At 44.7% G+C, this 25724-nt stretch overlaps 1 protein-coding gene across 1 annotated transcript in view; it reads right to left on the bottom strand.

Moving 5' to 3' along the window:
* Positions 1 to 115: 115 nt before the first annotated feature.
* Positions 116 to 25724, bottom strand: part of LOC121285072 (anion exchange protein 3-like) — a 178421-nt gene continuing 152812 nt past the window's right edge. The window contains exons 22-25 of the mRNA XM_041201194.1: positions 23611 to 23784; positions 23087 to 23141; positions 12030 to 12124; positions 116 to 295 (exon numbers count right to left, since the gene is read on the bottom strand). Of these exons, the coding sequence (XP_041057128.1) occupies positions 116 to 295; positions 12030 to 12124; positions 23087 to 23141; positions 23611 to 23784 (504 nt within the window). The remainder of the gene's footprint in view (positions 296 to 12029; positions 12125 to 23086; positions 23142 to 23610; positions 23785 to 25724) is intronic.

The raw sequence follows: 25724 nt of genomic DNA, 5'->3' as shown, positions 1-25724 counted from the left end.
GGAGACTAAACCCAATGTCAAGTCACTACCCAGCAAGGAGATAGATGTATCAAACTTTATTTATTGAAAAAATAAAAATTTCATTTGAGTTACATAAATCAGAATTTGGCAGAAACTATTTAATAGCAAGTCCTCCAGAGAGTACATGACACAGAGCACTCTGAACTTCTTGGCTAGTGATGGTGCGTCTCTTGTTGTAGAGTGATAACCTGGCAGCTTCAACAGCTATCTGGTCAAACAGAGGGGAAAAATTCATCTGTATAAACTCCATGGAGCTCCCATGTTCTGGATGTACCTGTAAACCAGAGGCCAAGGATTCCATTAAAAATGACAGATACCAGCATAATCAGGAGATTATGCATTAACAGGGAATACTGAAGACAAGCCTCATTTTATAAAAAGCCTATCCACCATCTACAAATTTGGAAGAAACAATAATGTGGTTCACTCCATCAGTGCTGTTCCAACACCAAGACACATTAACACCATCCAGGTGAAAACAGCCCACTCGATCAGCACCTCCTCCAACATAGGAACATGGTGGTGTACACCATGCACTGCAGCAACCAGCCAAGGCTTCAAAAAAAATCTCTCCAAAACCCACGACCTCCATCACTTAAAAACAAAGGCAGCAGGGGCATGGAAACACCACCATTTTAAAGGTAAATGGTGGCTGTGGTAATGTCACTGGACTAGTAATCCAGAGGCCCAGGCTAATCCTCTCAGGACATGGGTTCAAATCCCACCACTGTGGCTGGTGGAATTCAAATTCAATTAATAAACCTGGAATTGAAAGCTAGTCTCAGCAATGGTGACCATGACAATTATCAATCTGATTCTCTAAATGCTCTTTAGGGAAGGAAATCTGCCTTCCTCATCTGGCCTGGCATATATGTGACTCCAGACCCACAGCAATGTGGTTGACTCCACCTTCAAGGGCAACTAGGGATGAGCAATAAATGCTGGCCCAGCCAAAGCCCACATCCCATGAATGAATTAAAAAAACGTGGTAAGGCTCAGTTCAAGGGCAGTTAGGGATGGGGGAAAACAAACACTGGCCTCGACAGTGATGCCCACGTCCCAGGAGAGAGAGAGAAAATATATAAAAAAACATTTCCAAGGTCACATTCCCATATCACTGGAGCCCCCACCTAACAAGTTTTGTTTCACCACATGGACTGCAGTGGCTCAAGGAGGCAGCTCACCAAGGGCAATAAGTGTTGTCTTCGCCAGTGCCCACACCCCATTAAAGGGGACAAATGACCTCACTGTTCGTTCCATAATTCCCATTGAAGAGGGAGGAGAAAGCATGTGAAGATGCATAGTCCAACTGGGCTTGAGCCAAGCGACTTGGATGAGTAGGTAACTAGATTTTTTTTTTTAAAAAACCATGCTTAAGAGTATAAGCCAATTACATAAAATTGCTAACAAAAATAGGTAATTCAGACTAACTAGTCCATACTGGTTAGTATGCACTATGTGAACCTTTTCACTCCACCTTTGTCTAGCTTCCCTTTAATATGCTATTTTACTCTTCATTCTGGCCACTGAACTTTCTCCTGAATTCCCTTTGATTAATGGCCCTCAGTTCTCATCATCCTCAAGTGAAACACTGATTGAAATGCAGAGAGACCAAGTAGAATCAATAGTAAATTCTTACTTCTACTGGACAAGCATAGAGAATTTAGTGGCACCTGCTTGCAAATATTACTGTCAAAAACAGCATCAAGATGAAAATCCCTGAAAGTGGGGGCAAGTTGGAAACATCAAGGTAATGAAGCGATTGGTCTGTTAATAACTAAAGGATCCAGAAAGGGAGTGTGAATGATGGGGGCTGTTGGTGTATAATTGCTTGCAACTCCCACCCCCAACAGGAGGCCATCTAGTATTTAAGAGTTAATACATCAGGTGACTCTTGCTCATTGGGAAAGTGATACAGAATAGAAGTTGGCTAGCTCCAGAGAATCTTGTGCTTCTGTGGCAGAGCTGATTGCTCCAAGCATACTACGATAGAATAAAATCAAGGATTTTCTTTAGTGTAACAGTATTTATAGTTATAAGGATCAATTTTAATAACTGAGCATGTTTGCAAAGAGCTGTGTCACTCAGATGATGAGCATGGAGCACCTTAGAGGGGAGCTGCTATCTCTTGATATTCTATGTAAACAAAAAAGGTACTGAATGAAAAGACCATTATCACCAGCAAGATTTCTTCCAGAGTAAGAAACCATTGAATCCCAAGACAAATCCACAATAAGAGAGTTTCCCCCATTCTAAAGGCATAATGGATGCAAAATTAGAAGAGAGTCACCCTGGAGTCAAACCTTCAAGGAAAGGGCTTTTGCAGAGGAATGTGAATATTGAGGATGGATAGCTGCAGGAAAGAGTTAAATCCATAATTATCTATGGGAGATATAAACTAAGGATCACAAAATGGAACAATGGGGAAGTAAGAAACACCTTTAGCCCAGAGCATGGAATAGTGCTTTAGAGAAGAGTTGAAAATAGCATTGTAGAGCCTAGCTCTGGTAGAAAAATTAAAACTAAAACATTCATCACTTCTCTCCACAAATACGTTCTGAGCATCTCCATAAATATCACCCCCTCCCTCCAAGATGCAGAAAGTTTCCTAACCCAATAACCCTTTAATCAGATGGGGAATTATATTGACCATTATATTTGAAGAAATACCAATTTCAACAAAATACAGAATACCTTCTGGTTGTAGATATTACCATCTCTCCCCAATTCAGTGAGTGAACAGTCCCAACACATCAAAGATTGTACTCCCTACCTGCTTCAATATCTTATAGATATAAATTGCATATCTGTTCTTCTGCTTGAAGCTAGTCCTTCTCTCAGCTTTACCCAGCTCTGCAGATTGCTTGGGTTTAACAGTAGGAATAACTGACTTCATTATGAACTGGATTCTGTTAACAACTCAAGAAAAACTTTCCAACCCAGTACTCTAATGATTTCCTCAAGCTTCACAAACTTGCTTTTAAATACTCTCCAATCACCTGGTACCAATCAGCCCAATTGGAACAAGTTGTATTTAAACAACCACAACATTCATCTGACATTTTTTATTATCACTATTAAAATAAAGTTTAAATAAAGTTTTTCCAGATAAAGAACAGAGATGGAAGAATGTAGAATTGAGAGTGTGCATTCTCTGTTTCATGAGCTACTTGAAAAGTTAGCAGGGTGTTCTCTGGTGATCTTCATCCAAGCTTCCCAAAGTTTCCTCCCCACCCCCCACCCCGCACCCCCCCCCTAACCCCCTGCCACATCCTCCCTCCCCCCACCCCCTCCAACCCCCCACCACACCCACAACCTCCTCTGACCCCTCCAACACACCCTACTCCTCCAACACTCCTAACCTCTGACCCCTCCAACACCTCCAACCTCGCCACTCATCCAACATCCCCAAATTCCCCTGACCCCTACTCCTCTAACCTCCGCTCACCCTCACCCATCCAACCTCCCCCAACCCATCCAACCTCCCCCAGACCCTCCGATCTCCCCACCCTCCCCACCCCTACCCCTTCAACCTCCCTCCACCCCTTCAACACACCCCCAAACCTTCCCTCCAACACCACCCAACCCCCTCATTTCCTACCCCTTCAACCTCCCCCAAGCACCTACCCCTCTAACAGTCCCCAACCTCCCACAATCATCCCTACCATCCACTCCATTCCACCCCCCACCCCCAGCCCTCCCCAGCATCCAATTGGCTCTAAAGTAGAGATTTCTCTTCCCCATTTTTCAAGCATAAACACTCTCAGTTGCTGTGGCGCTGTCAGCCTTCAGGCAACTTGGAGATTTTCTGGCGGGCTTTTCCAAAATGATCAGAATCAGGAAGCAGCTCGAAGGTCAGGAGCAGCAGCACAGCACCTCCTAGAAACTGACCTGAGAGACCGGCTTTAAAACTCTCAGGATGACGGTTCCCAATTTTAAAAAAAAAGTCGGTCTTTCAGCTCTGCCTCTGGCTGCTCAGTGTCGGGGGCAACGAGGAACTCAATTCAGAGCATTGAGCCCAGGGGCCCCCCATAGCCCCAGAGCTCCAGTGTTTGGCACTGTCCGCACCCTGGATCCTGGGCCCTGTATATGCCCGATGGCAGGCGCTAAGAGCGGGAGAATTTCCTGATGAGCCAGGCAACGGAAAACCACTGCAGCATTTTGCCAAGGGTAACCACGGACCAATCCAATGGAAGCCCGTGGTCGCCAGTGCACTCTTAGGGCAAGGGGCCGGAAGGAGGAGGAGGAGGATAAGAGTAAGGAAGTCTTGCTGCAATCCTATAGAGCTTTGGCGAGACCACATTTGGTGGCACTGTGTACAGCTTAGGTCTGCTTACCCTAAGGAAGAATATATTTGCCTTGAACGCACTGCAGTGTAGATTCACCAGATTGCTTCCTGTGATGAGATGGCCATCCAATCAGGAGAGGTTGAGTAAAATTGGACTATATTAGAAACGTATAAGAGTCTGAATGGGCTTGACAGGGTAGATACTGAGAAGCTGTTACACCTGGCTGAGAGCCTAGAGCAGGATGAGGGTCATCCATTTAAGACTGAGTTGAGGAGAAATGTCTCAGTTAGGGCTGTGAACCTTTGGAATTCCCCCTACCCCAGAGAGCTGTGGATGCTCAGGTGTTGAATATATTCAAGACAGAGGTCGAGAGATGTTTAGGCATTAAGGAAATGAAGCGATATGAGGATTGAGCAGAAAACGGAGTTGTGGTAGATGATCAGGCATGATCCTGGCGAATTGTGGAGCAGCCTCCGTGGGTCAAATGACCTGGGCGTTCCTGACACGGCCCAAACAGCTAAATTAACTCGCTAGGCTGCTTCACAGAGCAACAGGAACTTGGGAGCACCATTTAAGTTTTCCCTGCCAAGTCACACACACAAACCATCCCGATTTGGAACTCCATCAGCGTTCCTTCACTGTCACTGGGTCAAAATCCTTTGAACTTCTACAGGGTTTATCTTTGCATTCCAGGGGTTTTAGAGGAGACAGAACTAAGGAATTACTTAAACAAAAATGAAATCTTCACAACCTCAGGTGTTCCAAAGCACTTTGCAGCCAATGCAATACTTTCTGAAGTGTAGTCACTTATTGTAATGTAGGAAATAAGACATTCAACTTGCACACAGCAAGCTCCCAATAAGAGCAATGTGATCTCTCGCTCTCTCGCTAACTCTGGGTACCATGCCCTAAGAAGATGTGGTCAGTCATGGACCTCCACGTTAATCTTGCTCTGGAGACGTGTACCATCTTCGATTAGTGAGGCTCTTTAGAAAGATAGTTCTTTGTCTACCTCGATCTCTTTTACAATCGATCTTTCCCATCAGCATCAGGCTTTCTAAACCATGACTTCTTATTTACGTGCCCAAGAAATTCCAACTGTCTCTTCATGATCTTGGTCATGACATGAACACTTCAGTCACAGAAAATGACTAAACATTCTGCAAGCATTTGTGTTTTAAAAGACACTGTTTCTTAAATGGTTAATTCAAGAACTCTAATTGCATTTCTTGGAAGAGACATCCTTTTACAAGAAAAGGTAATTAACCAGTTGCAGAGAAGCTGGAACCTCTTGACCCTGGTGAACTGTGTATAGGATGGGGGATGGGGAGGGTGGGGGGGGGTGTTGGTCACATGTTCTTTTACAGCTCTGAATAAACCATGTCTAGAAGAACTGTGTTTAAAGTGGGTTTTTTGGTTTTACCTTTGAGAAGAGAAGGACCACCTGCTTGTGAGGAGGACTGCAGCTGTTTTATAGTCCACAGCCAGTCCACAGGAGCAGCGTATATTCACTTCCGGCTAAGTTGCTACATGCTGGACATAGAGTACCTGCGAGTGTTCCTCGAGCCTGTCTGAAAAGCAGTGCCAGAGTCATTGATTATTTTGCAGATCAGCACTGACAGACCAACCATGTAACCCAGACACCATTTCAAGGACTCCACCATCTATAATTTTCCCTTGAATCATTGACTTTGGCAGAATTTGTCTATTTTTAGTTTATTTTGGTTTGTTTCTGTGTATGTGTGTCTGTGTGTGTGTGTGTGTGTATATGCGCATGTGTGTGTGTGTGTGTATGTGCGCGTTTGTGTGTGTGTGTGTGTGTGTATGTGCGCGTGTGTGTGTGTGTATGTGCGTGTGTGTGTGTGTGTGTGTGTGTGTGTATGTGCATGTGTGTGTGTGTATGTGCGCGCGTGTGTGTGTGTGCGTGTGTGTGTATGCGCGTGTGTGTGTGTGTATGTGCGTGTGTGTGTGTGTATGTGCGTGTGTGTGTGTACGTGCATGTGTGTGTGTGTATGTGCGCGCGTGTGTGTGTGTGCGTGTGTGTGTATGTGCGTGTGTGTGTGTATGTGCGCGTTTGTGTGTGTGTGTGTGTATTTGCGTGTGTGTATGTGCGCGTGTGTGTGTGTATGTGCGTGTGTGCGTGCGTGTGAGACTTGGGGTATTTCGAAAGAATAATTAGTATAATTTCATATTCCATACTGTATTTTAATAACCTTTGCCTTTCTATTTGATAAGACTGGCTTTATAATAAACTAATCATTTTGTTATTTATTGAAGAAGCCTGGTCATCGGGTGGCCATTCTGAAATTAATAAGGAAAGTACATATTTGGCCGTGTAACTAGCTGGAAACATTGTTTAAGTATATTTTGTGACCTGTGGAGAATTGGGACTAGAGACAGACAGTGGACTCCTCCCATCCTTATGGTAATAGTCAGCAGTGTTCTTTTAGTCTCAAATTTTACTAGCACCTCTTCATTGGCAGCGTGACTTGTCTAAGATATCTTCATTACTCATCTCAAAAACCATAACTCTGCAATCTCAATTCTTCTCTGCATTTCTTCACTGATCATCAACACTTGCTTCCGTCTGTCAAAATTGGTGTCAAAATGGGAGGATAATCTGCTTTTTTAAGCGATGTTGGTCGTGGAGTGATATCTATCAGGGCTTTGGGAATGAATTTTCTGCTCTTTTTTAAGAAAAATATCTCAGAACCTTTTTTGCATCCATCTGAGAGAGAAAACAGAACCTCCGATAAAGAGAAATGTTCACATTGGAGAAAGGGTGGAGAACAAAGGAAATATGCATTTTAGATGATTGGCAAAAGAATTGAAAGCTTCCTGAGGAAAAGCCTTTTTACACAGAGACCAAAACGATTACTCAATAAATCCATTTCTCTTTCTCAACTGGCCTTTCCCTCGGAACAGCCCTCATCTCTGCTCCCTTAGGTCCAAGGGACACAGACTTGAAATGTAGTGGCAGACAATTGGTTTAGCCATCTACTGCCAGATCTGGCTGGGCCACTTGGAGCACTATCAATCTCTTGTTTGCTAAAACCGCTGACTATTTCGGGACCATTCCAGGAATGCCAAGATAGCCCCTGTAAGAGTTCCAGGATTTTGATCCAGCGACAGTGAGGGAACTCTTGATAGAGTTTCAAATCAGAATGGCGTGTGTGTGAGGATGGGTGTTTTTAATATTTTGAGGAATATTGTGTTGTTATTATGTAAAGAAGGCTGGGTTTCTCTCTCTGTGTGTGTGTGTGTATATGTGTTTGTGTGACTTAATTAAGTTGGGTAAGACATTGATGGGAATCAGGTTGTCTGGGGGGTTTGAAACATGAAAAGGAATAGAGACGTTGAGTTTGAGATTAGATCTAATATTTGCATTTTTAGATAAGTTGAAAGTTTGTTTGAATATCAAAGGGGAGTCAGGAGTATAAAGAAACATGTTTGCATCTTGCAAGAGTTCCATAGGTAAATAGTAGTGAGGTTATTATATTTTATTGACCTAAATGCAAAGACACAATGGAAACGTGAAAGATCTTATATTGGGAAGGGTTTGAGTTTCAAGGAGGTGTGCAAACAATGGAACTAAGATGAAAGGGGAAAAAGGTATTTTAGAGTAACTGTTGAGCTAGACATAGGTAGAGATAGCTGGAGCTGTTTGAGCCTTTGAGATAGCTGGAGCTCTGGGCTGGGAGCTGATACAATTTGAGTCATCCATCCAGTTAAGCCAGAAAAGTCTTGGGCTACAGCAAGCAGTTTTATTCCGCTGCAGACTGGAAGAGGGAAAGGACATGTGGTACACATTTATTGAAGCTACAGCAATTTGCTTTGTGTGATATTACTGGATCTCATAGTAAACAACTATAAGGGAGTGTTGCCTGGAGAGTGTTTACTTGTGTGTTTGACCAAGTAGAGAGTTTTGGGGGGGACTGTTTTCTAGGACTAACCTTAATTGTGTAACTGTAAGCTTGTGTGCTTAAGTTTTCTTTTATTGTTGTGAATAAAACTTTTACTTCTAATTTTTAAAATCCCAGAAGTGTTACTGGATTTCTTATTGCTATTTCTTCTCAGTTTCAGAACACAAAAAAAAAGGGTATGACCCGCAGGCCAAGTTTCCTTCTGGGATTTGGGTTCCGCAGCCATTAACACCAGCTGTGGTCATCACATGTTTGTGACTTGACGGGGGAACTTGGAGGTGACGGTGTCCTTGTTACGACTGCTTCCCTCTGAAGGGGCCTCGCCAGTTAATTAAGTTGTCTGGGCCTTGCCAGCAATGCCCGCATGTCAAGAAAAAGTTCGGGGCCGGTTTTGTGGGTTCACAACACTGGAGATTGGATCCGTAGCACTCTCCCAGCCAGAGGTAATTAACTAACTCTTGATTGATCTGTCATTCTGCGCTCATTTAACACTCAGTCAAAAACTAACAGTGCTCACCCTTCAGTTCAAACTTTAGAAGCATCGCACCAGAGGCACCACCATCCTTACCAGAATGATACTGGGGCTCAGGGAACTAAATGACCGGGGCAGGTTCCCTAAACTCAACTGGCATCCCTATGACTATGGAGGACTGATGGGGTGATCTAATCAAGGTGTTTAAATAATAGATGACAGTAGAGTAGTTGCTGAGGAGTGATTTCCTCGAGGTAGCTGGGGATGAGGCTAATGATGTGGTCCAGGAAAAGAGAGATGCAACAAGGGAGGGAAGATGGGATGTTGTGGTAAAGTCATTGGATTAATAATCCAGAGGCTAATGGTTGTGGCAGCCAGTGGAATTTAAATTCAATTCATAAATCTGGAACATAAAGCTAGTCTCAGTAGTGGTGACCATGAAACTATCATTGATTGTTGTAAAAACCCCATCTGGTTCACTAAAGCCCTTTAGAGAAGGAAATCTGCCGGCCTTACCTGGTCTGGCCTACACGTGACTCCAGACCCACAGCAAATGTGGTTGACTCTTAACTGCCCCCTGAAATGGCGGGGCAGGCTACTCAGTTCAGGGGAAGTTAGGGATGGGTTACAAATACTGGCCTTGCCAATGACACCCACATCCCGTCAAAGAATATAAAAAAGGCAAAAGCAAAAAACTGCGGATGCTGGAAATCCAAAATAACTAAAATACCTGGAAAAACTCAGCAGGTCTGACAGCTTATGCAGGGAGGATAACTGTATTCCTCTCCACAGATGCTGACAGACCTGCTGGATGTAAAAAAGGCACTTGGGATGATGTCAACCCTTCAAAGGGTTGTGGAAATCTGGAATTTGCTCCCCCAGAACGGATGAGGATGCTGGGGGACAACTGGAGGCTTTCAAGATGTTGCTGTAGAATCATTATGGCACAGAAGGTGGCCATTTGACCCATCGAGTCCATGCTGACTCTCTATTGACCGATCCAGTCGATCCCATTCCTCCACTCTGTCCCATAGCCCTGCAGGTTTATTTCCCTCAAGTTCAGAAATCGCTGTCTCCGCTTCCACCACTCTCGTAGTCAGTGAGTTGCAATATTCAGGGGAGGGACATGGTGCAAAGCAGGGAAAATGAGGGTTATGGTGCAGGTCAAGCATAGGGTTGTCAGCTATGATTAAATGTATTCCGGGAGGTTTCATCACTTGACTTGCCCCCACACTCCACCCATAAGTCGGCCAACGTATTCATCCTCGTGACGTACTGTCTTCCTACACCAACTGGAAAGCAAAATGGCTCATTACCCAATTGGATGAAGCTTGACTGTCAGACACACAGCCTTCTTTTCCCTATTGTCAGTATTCTTATATCTGACAAAGAGAAATGTTGAAAGAAATGCCAAAACAAAACAATCTTTCTTTAAGTCCCGGTGATTTTGGGGCAGGGTTCGAGAATGATCTTCAGTTCCTGGGCCAATTTTGGAGGGTTGGCAACCTTTGTCAGGCATGATCCAATTGAATGGCAGAGCAGGCTTGAGAGTGTCCTCCACCTGTTCCTACTTGTAACCACGTCCATACTAAAACACTCAAGTCCGTTTTTTTAAAATCATACATAGGATGTGGTCTTCGCAGGTTAGACCAGCATTTATTGCCCATCGCTAGTTGCCCTTGAGAAGGTGGTGGGTGAGCTGCCTCCTTGAACCGCTGCAGTCCATGTGGTGTAGGTACACCCACCGTGCTGTTAGGGAGGGAGTTCCAGGATTTTGATTAAAATGAGGTGACCGGGAGCCAAGAAATCATAACACATTAAATTTTATTAAACAGTTGACTGTGTTAAATCAGTGTGGGAAGAAAGGAACACTTCTTGTGGTTAGAATATAAAGCAGACAGCTCGTTCTGAAGGGCAGCTTCGAACATACAGAAGGATAGGAAATCTGTAAATTATTGGCACAAGAAGTGAACTTCCAGACATCTCATTTCTCACACTACAAATGCCAGGGCTTCTTATCAATAATTATAATTTTTTTTTGCTTTTCTTTTTAAATTATTACATCAATTCTCAATAAAATAATTTATAAATGTACGCTCATATACACAAATACCCAACACCCATCAAATGAGCAGCAGTGGGAGCAGGGGGATATAAAAAAATCTCTTACTGTACACAGTGGAAAGTGCAGGGTTAGAAACATTAAATTGGACCATTTTTTTAATAAAGATCCGGTCGTGAGAACAAGGCTGCCGGTTTTAACGGGTTACAAAAGATAAACCACCGAATGGCTACGGTAAAAATATCCCGGGATTCTGAGGTCAGAAAGTCGGAATGTGACTTGTACAGCTCCCCCTCCTCTATCCCACCCCTCCACCTCTGTGTGTTATCGGCTCCTGATCAGAGGGAGACAGCCACTCCTGCGCACCATTCCCTCTAACCTGCAGAGCTGTGCAGCCGTGCAACTTTCTGCAATGCACCACACAGGGAACAAAACAGGCCACACACACCCAGTTGTTGCCTTCAAGATGTGTGGCTGCGCAGCTACCTTAAAGGGACCACGCAGTGCAACAAACAGGCCGCGGAGCGAAGAGAAATGGGAGGGAATTTGTTGCTCCTGCATGTACCAGTGAGGGCACTAGCGTACCATTATTTTATAAAATACAGCCATATTTTAAAAATAAAACCACAATAGATGGAGCTGTGAACATGAGAATAATCCATTTCATCTGGTCATACGGAGGGAGCTTGGTTTATTCATCCTGGTGAATGTGCGGTTGTTGTTCTTGTGATTTGTTAAACCTCATTTTCATTCACCCTCGACTCCCACGCCTCCAGGTATTTATGCCAAATATTAACACTTGGGCACCGAAACCTGTCAAGTGTACCCAAATCACTTGCCCAGCTCTGCGTCCCCAACTGGTGCCACGTTTGTCTGAGGGACACTGCTCTACTCCATTTAAGACAGACTGATTGTCAAGTCTCCCCTGGTCAAACAGGGCTGAGGTGAGGTATAGAGCAGGCGCCTCTGTCAGTTTAAGGCAGTATTCCAGGGGAGGCTTTGGGACGGAGAATGGAATTTGGTCCTTGGTGAATCTACATTTTCACCAAGGTAGAATGACATAGATTTTACAGCACAGAAACAGACCATTCAGCCCAACTGCTCTGTCCTGGTGTTAGTGCTTTACACGTCACCCAGATGACCTCAATGAGTTTAATGCAGGTCACCTTCACACCGGGAGCTAGCACTGAGTTGGTGATTGACCATTAAAAACCCTGCCCAGTGCAAGAGTCCGTTGATAATTTCCTCCTCCTCCCTCCCACCCATCTTCGTGACTCAGTGGTGCGTGCCTGTCTTCTGCCTGTCTGTTGAATGGTATTGGCATCAGACAGCATCGATATAGGACCTGCATGGGGAGCTGTAACAGAAACAGGTGAGCTATAAGCACAGGATGCCTATCCCAGGATTCCCCCTGAACCACTTAACCCTTTATCTTTGTACTTGATAGAAAAATATTAACTAATTAAGGTAAACCTTAACTCATGTCAGTGTTGGTCATGGCTTAGCATGTGACACTCTTAACTCTGAGTCAGCAAGCAGTGGATTCAAGCCCCACTTCAGCACATAAATCCAGGCTGACCCTCTTGTGTAGTACTGACAGACTGCTGCACTGTTGGAAGGCCTGTCTATCACACAAGCTTTAAAACCAAGGTGAACATTAAAGATCCCATGAAGAAGAACAAGGGAGTTATCCCCAATGTTCTGGGCCAATATTGATCCCTCAACCGAAACCACTAAAAAAAAAAACAGATTATCTGGTTTTTAACAATATTGCTATTTGAGAGTGCTTTCTGTGCATAAATTGGTTGAAGAGTGCTTTGGGACATCTTGGGGTTGTGAAAGGTGCTATAGAAATGAAAGTCATTCTTTCTCAAGATCAAATCCCTTATCATTTTTCCCTGTGTATCTCATTTATGTAAACATTGCTCCAGGTAGAGTAGAGGATATTTTCCTGGGTGTAAGAACTGAGGGCCAAATGTTTGTGTGTGTGGCACCAACAAGTTCCAAAACTAGTTCTTTACAAAGGGGAATCCAATTTGGTTATAAGCACTCACCATTGTATCACTTCCCTGCCATGAGATCAGGGAAATGAGGCATCAGTTAAACTCTCCAACATTTGGCATCACCAACACCATCAGGTCAAAACAACACTGCCCCTGGTGTCCAAACAATGCATCTCTACCAATCTGGTTCCATCACAATCCAGCAAAGCATACTGAGGGGATACTAAGCCATTAAGGTAAAAATATAGTTCTAAACTGTGGCTGGTATGTTCCTATTAAAATTACTTTTCTTCAGCATTCAATCCTGTCATTCCCATTATATCGGATCCCAATGGTACAAACCCCTTCCCATTCACTCCCACTATACGGAATCCTAATGAACCCAAACCCCTTCTCATTCACTCCCACTGTACACAATCCCAATGGACCCAAATCCCTTCCCATTCATTGCCACTGTACACAATCCCAATGGGCCAAACTCCTTCCCATTCACTCCCACTGTACAGAATCCCAATGAATGAAACCCATTCCCATTGTGCGGAAACACACTAGACTGAATTCCTCTTTGGCATGACAAAGTTCTGTTGTTTGCTCAGGTTCTACAGAGGGGGGTAGTAATGAGATTCCTCACTGAGAGATTAAACATATCATATTCTGAGTAGCGTTGAAAATACTTTGATAAACATTCTGCCTTGGCAGACCCATGGGCATCAAGGGCAATGCGAATGGATTTAAATCTGACCAGGCACGTACAACAAGCATTACTGATGGTTAGGTAGGTAGGTAATAAGGCATATCCCACAACGGACCATAGGTATTTCTGTCTATTACAGAGACAGAGAGAATTAGTTATATAGCTTGAGGGGCATCACTCCACATCAAGTGTGAGGTAGGTGAGGAGGCAGGTCCCAAGTCTACCTCAGCTGTAACAGGAATTGAACCAACGCTGTTGGTGTTATTCTGAACTACATGATAGTCATGTAAGCTAACTGGCCCCAGTCACTGATGGTTACTGAATCTGAAACATGCGAACTTCATGAACACTCACAGCAGGATCCTGCATAGTTCCAAGTACACTCACTGCAATTAATGGATAATTATTCTGTCTTGGATGAATAAAGGAGTTGTATTGAGGTCCTGTCTGCATCTTGGGTGGGTGAAGAGGTCAAGGTAATCGGGAAGAGTAAGCATGGTTTCGTGAAAGGAAAATCATGTTTAACCAATTTGTTGGCATTTTTTGAAGGAGTAACATGTGCAGTGGATAAAGGGGAGTCTGTAGATGTACTGTACTTGGATTTCCAGAAGGCATTTGATAAGGTGCCACGTCAAAGATTATTATGGAAAATAAAAGCTCATGGTGTAGGGGGTAACATATTAGCACGGATAGAAGATTGGCTGGCTGGTAGAAAGCAGAGTAGGCATAAATTGGTCTTTTTCTGATTGACAGGATGTGGAGAGTGGAGTCTGACAGGGGTCTGTACTGAGGCCTTAACTTTTTATGATTTACATCAATAACTTAGATGAGGGGAGTGAAGACATGGTAGCTAAATTTGCAAGTGACACAAAGATAGGTAGGAAAGTATGTTGTGAAGAGGACATGAGGAGGTTGCAGATGGATATAGATAGGTTGAGTGAGTGGGCAAAGATCTGGCAAATGGAGTTTAATGTGGGAAAATGTGAAGTTGTTCACTTTGGCAAGAAGAGCAAAAAGCAGAGTAATACTCAAATGGAGAACAGCTGCATAATTCTGAGGTGCAGAGAGATCTAAATGTTCTAGTACATGAGTCACAAAAAGTTAGTATGCAGGTACAGCAAGTAATTAAGAAGGCTAATGGAATGCTATCCTTTATTACGAGAGGGATTGAACATAAAAGTAGGAATGTTATGCTTCAGTTATATAGGGCACTGGTGAGACCGCACCTTGAATACTATGTGCAGCTTTGGTCTCCTTATTTAAGGAAGTATATGAATACATCGGAGGCGGTTCAAAGGAGGTGAATGGGCAGGGATTTAGTTCACTGGGATTCTATACAATGGGAGTGAATGGGAAGGGGTTTCGTCTATTGGGATTCTATACAATGGGAGTGAATGGGAAGGGGTTTTGGTCCATTAGGATTCTATACAATGAGAGTGAATGGGAAGGGGTTTTGGTCCATTAGGTTTCTATACAATGAGAGTGAATGGGAAGGGGTTTCGTCTCTTGGGATTCTATACAATGGGAGTGAATGGGAAGGGGTTTTGGTCCATTAGGATTCTATACAATGAGAGTGAATGGGAAGGGGTTTTGGTCCATTAGGATTCTATACAATGGGAGTAAATGGAAGGGGGTTTGGTCTATTGGGATTCTATACAATGGGAGTGAATGGGAAGGGGTTTGGTCTATTGGGATTCTGTACAAAAGGAATTAATGGTAAGGGCTTTGGTCCATTGGGATTCTATACAATAGGAGTGAATGGGAAGGGTTATGGGTCCATTGGGTTCTATACAATGGGAGTGAACAGGAAGGGCTTTGGTCTATTGGGATTCTGTACAATAGGAATGGGAAGGGGTTTGATCCATTGGGATTCTAAACAATGGAAGTGAATGGGAAGGGGTTTTGGTCCATTAGGATTCTATACAATGAAAGTGAATGGGAAGGGGTTTTGGTCCATTAGGATTCTATACAATGGGAGTGAATGGGAAGGGGTTTGGTCCATTGGGATTCTATAAAATGGAAGTGAATGGGAAGGGGTTTTGGTCCATTAGGATTCTATACAATGAGAGTGAATGGGAAGGGCTGTGGGCCATTAGGATTCTATACAATGGGAGTGAATGGGAAGGGGTGAGGTCCATTGGGATTCTATACAATGAGAGTGAATGGGAAGGGGTTTGGTCCATTGGGATTCTATACAATGAGAGTGAATGGGAAGGGCTGTGGGCCATTAGGATTCTATACAATGGGAGTGAATGGGAAGGGGTGAGGTCCATTGGGATTCTATACAATGAGAGTGAATGGGAAGGGGTTTGGTCCATTGGGATTCTATACAATGGGAGTGAATGGGAAGGGGTGAGGTCCATTGGGATTCTGTACAATGGGAATTAATGGGAAGGGGTTAGGTCCACTGGGATTGTGTACAAAGAGAGTGAGTGGGAAGGTGTTTGGTGCCCTGGGCCATTATTTATCCCTCAGCCAAGATCACTAAAACAACTGATCTAGTCATTACAAAATAGGTGTTTGTGGGATCTTGCTGTGCGCAAATTGGCTGTCGCATTTCCTACATTACAAAGTGCCGACACTCGGAACTGTACTTCTCGGGTGTAAAGCACTTTGGGACGTCCTAAGACTGTGAAAGGTGCCGTGGGAATTGTTACCTCGTCGGGGGTGCTTGGCAGGTGGTCTCGGGAGTGGTCACGTAGCCGACTGCTGCCCGCGATCGGGCCCTGGCATCGATTTCACGCTGGCTGGACAATTAACGGCCAGCCAGTGTGAAACGCGGGCTACAGCGCTGTGCGCTGCCTGGGCGGAGTCAGGAAGAGGGCACGTGTGGAAGGTTGCACACGTGAGCAATGAAAGCTCCCTCAGAGCTGCCTCAGCGAGCGGAAGACTTTTAAAATCAAAAATGAAGAATTTACAAATGTTAAAAACATGTCACGTGATCAGGGACATGTTATAAATGATATTTCAAAATTTCTATTTAATTTTTAATTCCTGTTGGAAGCCTCATCCTGGCCTGTGAATGAGGTTTCATAAAAAATCCCAAAGGCCGCTTGGCCTTTTCACCTGCCCGCCAACCGTAAGGTTTGATGGGCGGCGAAAAATTTGGCATTCAGTGAATACTTAAACGACCTCAATGGGCCGGTTAATTGTCGGCTGGTGCGCTGCTGACTCCCACCCGTCTGTGCCGACTGAACTACCGCACGAGCGCACAATGATGGCGGGACGCTCGCCCGGGGCTTGTTGCGCGTCACCTTACGCTTGAGCGGATCAGGTGCTCGCCCGCCCGCTCAGCGAGAAAGTTCGCCTTTTTTGCGCAAGAGGTACAGAAAATAAAGACAAGGGCGTTGTTATCACGGGCTGGCCATATCTTTTCTGAGGTACCAGCTTTTTACAATTTATACCAATGACTTGGATGAAGGGACCAAGAGGAATGGTTGTTAAATTTGCCGACGACGCAAAGATTGGGGGGGGGAAATAAATTGTGAAGAGGATGTAAGGAGGCTACGAAGTGACATAGATAGGTTAAGTGAGTGAACAAAGACCTGGCAAATGGAGTATGATGTGGGCTACTGCGAAATCATCCATTTTGGCAGGAAGAATAAAAAAGAAGCATATTATCTAAATGGTGAGAGATTGCAGAGCTCTGATATTCAGAGGGATCTGGGGGTCCTGGTGCATGAATCACAAAAGGTTAGTATGCCGGTACAGCAGGTAATTAGGAAAGCAAATAGAATGTTGTCATTTATTGTGAGGGGAACTGATTACAAAAGTAGGCAGGTTATGCTTCAGTTGTACAGGGCACTGGTTGGACCACATCTGGAGTATTGCGTTCAGTATTGGTCTCCTTATTTAAAGGAAAGGTGTAAATGCGTTAGAAGCAGTTCAAAGGAGGTTTACTCGACTAATACCAGGAATGGGCAGGTTGTCTTATGAGGTTAGGCTTGTATCTGGTGGTGTTTAGAAGGGTAAGAGGCAACTTAATTGAAAACTTTAAGATCCTGAGAGGTATTGACAGGGTGGATGTGGAGAGGATGTTTCATCTTATGGGAGAATCTAGAACTGGGGGTCACGGTTTAAAAATGAGAGATCGCTCATTTAATAGAGAGATGAGGAGACATTTTTTCTCAGAGGCTGTGAGTCTTTGGGACTCTTCCTCAAAAGGCGGTGGAAGCAGAGTTTTTGATTATTTTTAAGGCAAAGCTAGATAGATTCTTGACTAGCAAGGGGGTGAAAGGTTATCAGGGGTAGGCAGGAATGTGGGGTTGAGGTCACAATCAGATCAGCCATGATCTAATTGAATGGTGGAGCAGGCTCGAGGGGCCAAGTGGTACCCCAGCTTGGAAAGAATATACTGGCCTTAGATAGAGCCCTGTGATGATTCACCAGGGTGGTAACTAGGCTGTGGGACTGAGCAAGGGCCAGAGATTGGCATAATTTGGTTGCTTCATTCATCGCTGTCTCTTGGACCTTGCCATGGGTACAAGGGCTGCTGCATTTCCTGAAATACAACAGCGATTATTACAGTCACTTGGTAGGTCAGAACTTGATTGTCGCTGAAAAGAGAGGCGTGTTCCTGAAGATTTTTATTGTGCACCCATCAAGACAAATCTAAGAATGGCAAATTTCAAATGATCAATGTTTTCTTTGTGGAGAAGCTTAGCTAATCAGATTCATGGCAAAGCCTTAGTCAATCAGGTTCAACTTACCCAACCAATCAGCACCCTTTTCTCCTGTAGTATAAGTTGTTGCGATCATTTTAAATTTGGCATTCTTGCATTTGTCCCAATCGCTGCAAGGCGAAATGCCTCAGAAACATATCTCTCTTTTCAACAACAGTGATTATTCTTAAAAAAAAACAATTCAGTATCTTACAGCACAGGAGTCCATTCAGCCCATTGTGCCTGTGCTAGGTCTTTGAAAGGGCAATCCAATCTGTCCCACTCTCCTGCTCTTTCCTCACAGCCCGGCAAATTTCTCCTTTTCAAACATATATACAAATTTTTTGAAAGCTCCTATTGAATCTGCCTCCACCGTCCGTTCAAGCAGCGCGTTCCGGATCACAACAACTTACTGAGTAAAACAAAATTCCCATGTCCCCCTCTGGCCCTTTTCCAATCACCTCCAAAAACTGGAAATAAAAAGCTGATATCAGTAAAACTGAACCCCGAAGCTGTCAGGTTGTCATCAAAATCCATCTGGTTCACTGATGTTCCTTTTGGGGATCAGAAATCTGCTGTCCTCACTCAGTCTAGCCTATATGTGACTCCAGTCCCAAACCACTGAAGTAGCCCAGGAAACAACTCAGTTGTGTTAAAAAGCTACGTGCTACCTCAGGAAAGGGCAGCCTCGTCAATGACTCCTACTACCTGAATTTTTTTTTTTTAAAAAGTCACAAGAAAAGATTGGAGAAACTTGGACTGAAGGCAACTGAGAGGTATATATATTATATATTTCTGAAACAAGAGACATGTCAAAGCTTTTCGTTTTGCACTCATCAGGACACTTTGCAAGAATGCCAATATAAGATGAAAACAATAATTTATACTGCATGGGAAGAGAATGCTGATTGGTTGGCAAGTGGACTCTGATTGATAGAGGCGTTGCTATGAGGAATGCACCAATTGATGGTGACTGACAGTTAACTGCCAAGCATTGTTTGAAATTTAAACCAGGCAGCTTGACCATGATTGGTCAAGAGGCCCTGAGGCGTGAGTCAGCGAATGGCTGTTACTTATTTTGTTTAGCTAAACAGGCGCAGTGTGTGTACATGTTCTTTCTGTCTGCAAACAGCAGGGCCCCATACAGTAAAAGTTGTTGTTTTCTCCTTATATTGGTATTCATGCGAAGTGTCCTGATGACTGCAAGACGAAAAGCTTAGACATGTCTCTTTTTTCAGGAATACTCAAGTTCTGTACTACCAAACGACTATAAATAATATATATATATATATTTATATATATATATATATATATTAGAGAGGTACTTAAGATAGTAAACAGAATAGGAAAGTGCTTTGATATAGCTGGTGCTTTTGGACATTGGGACCATGGTTGAAGCTAGTGTTAGGAAGTTGCTCCTTCAAGGAATTGCCAATGTTTCCCCTGGCTGGGGGATCTAGAATCAGGAGGCACAGTCTCAGAATAAGGGGCAATCTATTTAGGATTGAGATGAGGAGGAATTTCTTCAATCAGAGGATGGTGAACCTTTGGAATTCTCTACCCCAGAGGGCTGCAGAGGCTCAGTGAATGAGATAAAAACAGAAAAAGCTGAAAAAACTCAGCAAATCTGGCAGCACCTGTGGAGAGAGAAACAGGGTTAATGTTTCAAGTCCGTATGACTCTTCTTTAAAGCTAAAGCTCAGTCATTGAGTATGTTCAAGACTGAGATCGATAGATTTCTATGTATTAAAAACATTAAGGGATATGGGGATAGTGCAGGAAAATGGTGTTGAAGTAGATCAGCCATGATCTCATTAAATGACGGAACGGGCTTGAAGGGCTGAATGGCCTACTCCTGCTCCTTTTTCCTATGTTCTTATGTTGAATGGTATGTTGGCCTTTAGTGCAAGGGGGTTGGACATTGAGATTAGGAAATCTTGCTGTAATTATACAGAACTTTGGTGGGACCACACCTGGAGCACTGTGTGCAGTTCTGGTCTCCTAAGGAAGGATATACTTGCCTCAGAGGGGGTGCCAAAGATTCACTAGGCTCATTTCTGGGTTGATAGGGCTTCCCAATGAGGAGAGATTGAGTACAATGGACATACATTCCCTGGAGTTTAGAAGGATGAATGGTGATCTCATTGTAATAAATACAATTCTTAGAGGGCTGGTTAAAGTTGATGCCGGGATAGTCTAGATCTAGGGGTCATCATCTCAGGGTAAGTACTTGGCCATTTCAGGCTGAGAGGAGAAACCTCTTCACTCGGAGGGCTGTGAATCTTTGGAATTCTCTACCCCAGAGAGTAGAAGATGGTTAGTTGTTGAGTATATTCAAGGCTGAGGTCAATAGATTTTTGGAAACTAAGGGAATTAAGGGATATGGAGTTCAGGCAGAAGATCAGCCAAGTTCTTGTTGAATGATGGTACAGGCTCAAGGGACCGAATGGTCTACACCTGCTCCCATTTCTTATGCTCTTTTGGTTAGACAGATGGAGCTGAAAACCATGGAATGATTTACAGATTATTGAGTGAGGTGATGGGATGTAAACTCTCACTGTGGGAGGAGATGGGCCATTTACTTGGTTCTATCGTGTCAAAGTAGGAAGGGAATTGTTGCTGGAAACAGTCCCTATCCCACACAGAAATCCAGGAGGTATTAAAAGAGTCAACCCAGGAAGAGAGCTTCTCCCCAAAGGTGACAGGCAACCCAAGGAAGAAAAACTTTGTGTTTCTCTCCTTTGACTATACATTCCCGCTGGAAATGGAAATGAAGGGAAGATACTCAGATTGCAGGGGCAGTTGAGGTTGAAGATCAGCCATGATTGTATTAAATGCTGGAGCAGGCTCAAGGGCTGAATGAGCTCTTCCTGTTTCTATTTCTTATATCTCATGAGACAGGAGTGATTAGCTTCATTCAATCCTGACCCTTTATACCTAAAGATGGGACTTCCGCTGAAATTATGGAATGCGATAGGTTGTCAAGTGATTATTCCAACACTCTCCTGGCTGACCTCCCACCCTCCATAAACCTGTGCTCATCCACAACACTGCTGCCCGTGTCCTAACTTGCACCAAGTCCCGTTCATCCATCAACCCATGTGCTCACTGACTTACACCGCCTCTGGTCTGGCAACATCTCGATTTTAAAATTTTCATCTTTGTCTTCATATCTCTCCCTGGCCTCTCCCCTCCCTATCTCTGTGATCTCTTCCAACCCTAAACCCTCCACGATCTCTGGGCTCCTCGAATTCCAGCCTCTTGAGCATCCCACCACCACCACCCCCCCCCCCCCCCCCCCCCCCCCCCCCCACCACCCGATTTTAACTGCTTCACTGTTGGTGGTTGTGCCTTAAGCTGCCTGGGCCCCAAGCCTTGCAATTCCCTCCCTCTCTGTACTCCTTTAAGATGCTCCTTCAAGCGTGCCTCTTTAAAACCCAGTCAGTTGACCTCCTTACGTGGCTCTTCATCAATTTTTGACTGATAACACTTCCACGAAGCACCTTAGGGTGTTTTATTCAGAACTCACAGAATTGTAACAGCATGGGCGAAGGCTATTCGGCCTGTTTTGATAGTTCTTGATCTCTGTAGCAGCAATTTAGCTAGTGCCATTTCCCCGCCTTCTCCCTGTTACCCTGCACCTTCTTCCTCTTCAGGTAATAATTCAATTCCCTCTTGAAAGCCTCGATCGAACCTGCCTCCACCACAGTGTCAGGCAGCGCAGTCCAGATCCAAGCCTCAGCCAGCCTCTATGATATTTCCTCCTTATCAATTTTAAACCCTTCAGGTATCTGATGACACCAAAAGGTGCTATATAAATGCAAGTTCTGTTGCTGGAAATACAAGTCGGAGATGCAGAATCTTTCCCATTGGGTGGGGATGTGCATCAGCATTTCTCCAGCAGCCCCACCCCTGCCAACGTTCTCAAACGCCACAACTGCCGACCAATGATCTGAATGACACGACTGGTCTGCTATTTTTAATAAGACACTCAGTTATATTTTAACTCAAGTAAAGTTTGCGTTTCGGGAGGCTTTTGTTTTGTTTTGCTAATCAAGAGGTTGTACTTAATATAAAATAAACCAACAGTTGTATCAGGAAAATCCATCTCGGCTTTTGTTTTGGGATCTTCTTAAATGTTCCTCACGCAGGGACTGAGATCTCCTGTCGACCCTCTCGAAGTGGTCATCGGTCAGCACTGGTGGATGCTCTCTCTCTCTCTCTCTCTTTCTCTCCCTCTGTCTCTCCTGCTCCCATGTACCCGTTGCAGAGGTTAATGGAGACCCAGGTGTACTGCAGTCACCCTCTACCCGAGAGACAACGGAGCATGGGCAGGTGGGGGCAGGAGGAGGGGGTAAGGGAAGGGAAGGGAATGGGGCAAGTGTTATGGAAGGTGGAGCAAATGGGGAGGAGAAGGATCACAAAGGACTGAGGGAGCAAGAGGAAGGGGTGGAATAGGGGTCCATGTCTGGGAGGAGGGGGTGGGGAGAAGGAGGAGGGGTATTTGTGGAAGGGATGGGGGTGGGGGAAGGAGGTAGGGGAGGGAAGGTGAAGGAGGTGGAATGATTGCCTTGGGGAGGGGAGGGTTTGCAGGAGGGGGTGGGGACGAGGGGAGGAGGGGGGAGGAGTGGGGAAAGCGGGGATGGGGGGGATGGGGAAGAAGGGAGGAACAGGAAGGGCAGGGTTTGCAACACAAGGTGGGGCGGAAGGAAAGCCAAGGGGAGGAGAGGGAGGAGTGGGAGGAGCAGGAGGGGGGAAACTTGTGGAGGAGGAAGGGAGGGGGAGAGGGAAGGTGCAGGCGGAGGGGAGAAAAGGAAGGGGGAGGAGGGGAGGAAGGGAAGGGGCCGAGGGGAGGATGGGAGAGGAAGCGAAGTAGGTGAGGGAGGATGGGGAGGAGGGGGGAGGGGGCAGAGGAAGAAGCCCATCCCTTGCTCCATGTCACAGGGGCATGTGCAACTCACTGTATTCATCTTGTCCATCTTCATCGAGGTTTGGATGTGTTTCTTCAGAATCCAGCTGGGAGTTCAAGATGGGGAAGACAAGAAACAAAGAGAGATTCATTAAATGAGCTGCAAACACTCACGTATCTACAACCTGCTTTGCTGCTTCGTGTTAATTAGATAGTGTCAGTCGCGTCTCAGTGGGTAACTCTCTTGCCTCTGAATCTGGAGGCTGCGGATTCAAGTCCCATCACAAGCACTTGAGCACTCCCACTGTGTCCCCAGGGAACCTGTTCCATAGTTTGACCGCTCGCTCACTGAGATAATGTCTCTGTAGACTAACGCTGAATTTTCTCTCCTTTGAATATAGTCTGAGTTCTCTGATTCTATTGTTCCGGACAAGGGGAAAAAGCCTGTCCATGGTCTACATTATCCAGTCCCTTTAGAATCCAAAAATCAGGAGTTATATCGCCGTTCAACCCTCCTCTCTTCTCATGGGAACATGCCCAGTTGACACGAAATACCCGCTCATGAAAGTTACTCACCGCCATCAGTTCCACCTGCTTGAAAAACTTCGGCAGTAGGTAGCGCCGCGTGGGCACTGTCAAGATCAGGAAAAACGGGAATGCCAGGGAGATGATAGTGGATTTGATGACCCAGAGAATGATGATGCAGGTCAGCTGGATGAACGTGAACAAGTTCATCTTCCAAGTCCTCACCTGCAGTCAAGCGTAAGGAAACACATTTGCTCATCTGCTACTGAAGACTTCATCATTACCTTTCTTACCTCTAGACTTGACTATCCCAACACAATCCTGGCTGGCCTCCCTCATTCTACCCCCAGTAAACTGGAGCTCACCCAAAACTCTGCTGCCCACATATCCTAACTCACATCAGGTCCTGTCCACCTATCGCCCATATGCTCTCTGATCTACACTGGCCCCTGGTCCAGCAACTTTCAATTTTAAAATTCTCATCCTTGTTCTCCCCACTGCCCTGGCCAATATTTATCCCTCAATCAGCCACACAAAAGCAGGTTATCTGATCATTGTCACATTGCTGTTTGTGGGAGATTGGTGTGCACAATTAGCTGCTATGTTTCTCAAATTGCAACAGTGAAACACTAAGGAATAGAGAGCTGTTTATTCAAGTTTGCTAAAGATACCAAGCTAGGTGACAAAGACAATAGTGTCGGTGGGAGCAGAATTTTGCAAAGAGGCATTGATTCTGCGAGTGGATAAAATTGTGGCAGCTGGAATCCACTGTGGAGAAGTGTGAGATCCTTCACCTTGGATCCAAGGAAGTAAGATCAGAATAGTTTCTAAATAGCGGGAAACAAGGAGTTAGGAAGCAGCAGAAAAATTTGGGAGTCCAAGTTTTTATGGGATCCGATTTACCTTACTGTCGGAGGGGAGGTCAGGAACTCCAAGACCTGACAGGCCCCGGGAGTTTTTGTGCATGCCTGGACCAGGAGCAGGTGTGCGTGTGCAATCTGGCATTTTGGTGTTCTTCAGGCTAAGGGCCAGGGTCCAGTGCGCCTGCGGGTAAAAGAATCAGTGCAAAAACAGATCATGTGACCGGGGACTGGGGCACCATACTGGAAAGGTGTCGCAGGCAGAGGGTAGGGAGAGGGGACAGGGAGAGGTCACAAAGAAAGAAAGAGTGTGAGAGAGAGAGAAATACAAAAAAACAGGCTCCAATTAGTAAAAGTGCTGCAGTTGGAAGGCTTTAAGTAAGGAGGAATCAGCTGAAGTCCTGGAGGTCCGAGAAGGCAGCAGAAGGTTGGTGTTTCCATGCTCCGGGCTGTTGGGGCAAAGGTACCTCTTTGGAGCAGTAGTATTCTGCTCGGTGCAGCCAAAGAGCTGTGAGTTGCTGCTGGAGTGCAAACTCAGGAACCCAGGGGGACCCGAGTCTTGGTATGAGATTGAAAACCTGCGAGGTGGCCTGTTGTTGAGGCCGCCCGAGTTGGAGTGACTTTTGTAGAGAATTCGAAGGTGAGACTTTCGAAAGTGAAGAATGGAATCCCTCGTGAGAGGGACCGAGTTCCAGAGAGATTGGGTGACTCACAGTGTTTATTGACATCTGGGTAGGTTGTTGAGAAATCGGTGGGATCTGTCATTTGCCATTTATTGTGCAGTGTAGTGTGTTTGACCATAGTTTCCTGTTAATTTCCATGCACCTCATATTAATCCTGAATGTTAGAGGGTAAGATAGATATTGTAAATTTTGTTTTATCTTTCTGACTTTGTCTCATAATGTTTATTTTGTTTGTTCAGAAACCATCGAATCTTGCAGCTTTACGCTCTTCGCAAATATCTTGGATCTCAAACTTGTCTACTTTAAACAAAAAGTTATTGTTCTATAACCGGAGCATATCAAAAAGCTGGGGGTCTGGTCCAGGATCATAACAAAGCAGAGACATCACTAAAAGGTGTTAGATAGGTACAAAAAACAATTAAAAGGTAAATAAGGCAGGTAGCGAGATACTATTTCCGCTGGGTGGGGAATCTAGGTCTAGGGGTCATATTCTAAAAATTTAAGCCAGACCTTTCAGGAGTGAAATTAGGAATCATTTCAGCACGCAAAGGGTGGTAGAAATTTGGAACTCTCTTCCACAAATGGCAATTGATGCTAGATCAATTGTTAATTTTAAATCTGA

Source organism: Carcharodon carcharias, chromosome 12, assembly GCF_017639515.1.
Source record: "Carcharodon carcharias isolate sCarCar2 chromosome 12, sCarCar2.pri, whole genome shotgun sequence".
Taxonomy (NCBI): Eukaryota; Metazoa; Chordata; class Chondrichthyes; order Lamniformes; family Lamnidae; genus Carcharodon; species Carcharodon carcharias.
The sequence above is the reverse complement of the archived record's forward strand: the minus strand, read 5'-3'. Positions and strand labels throughout refer to the sequence as shown.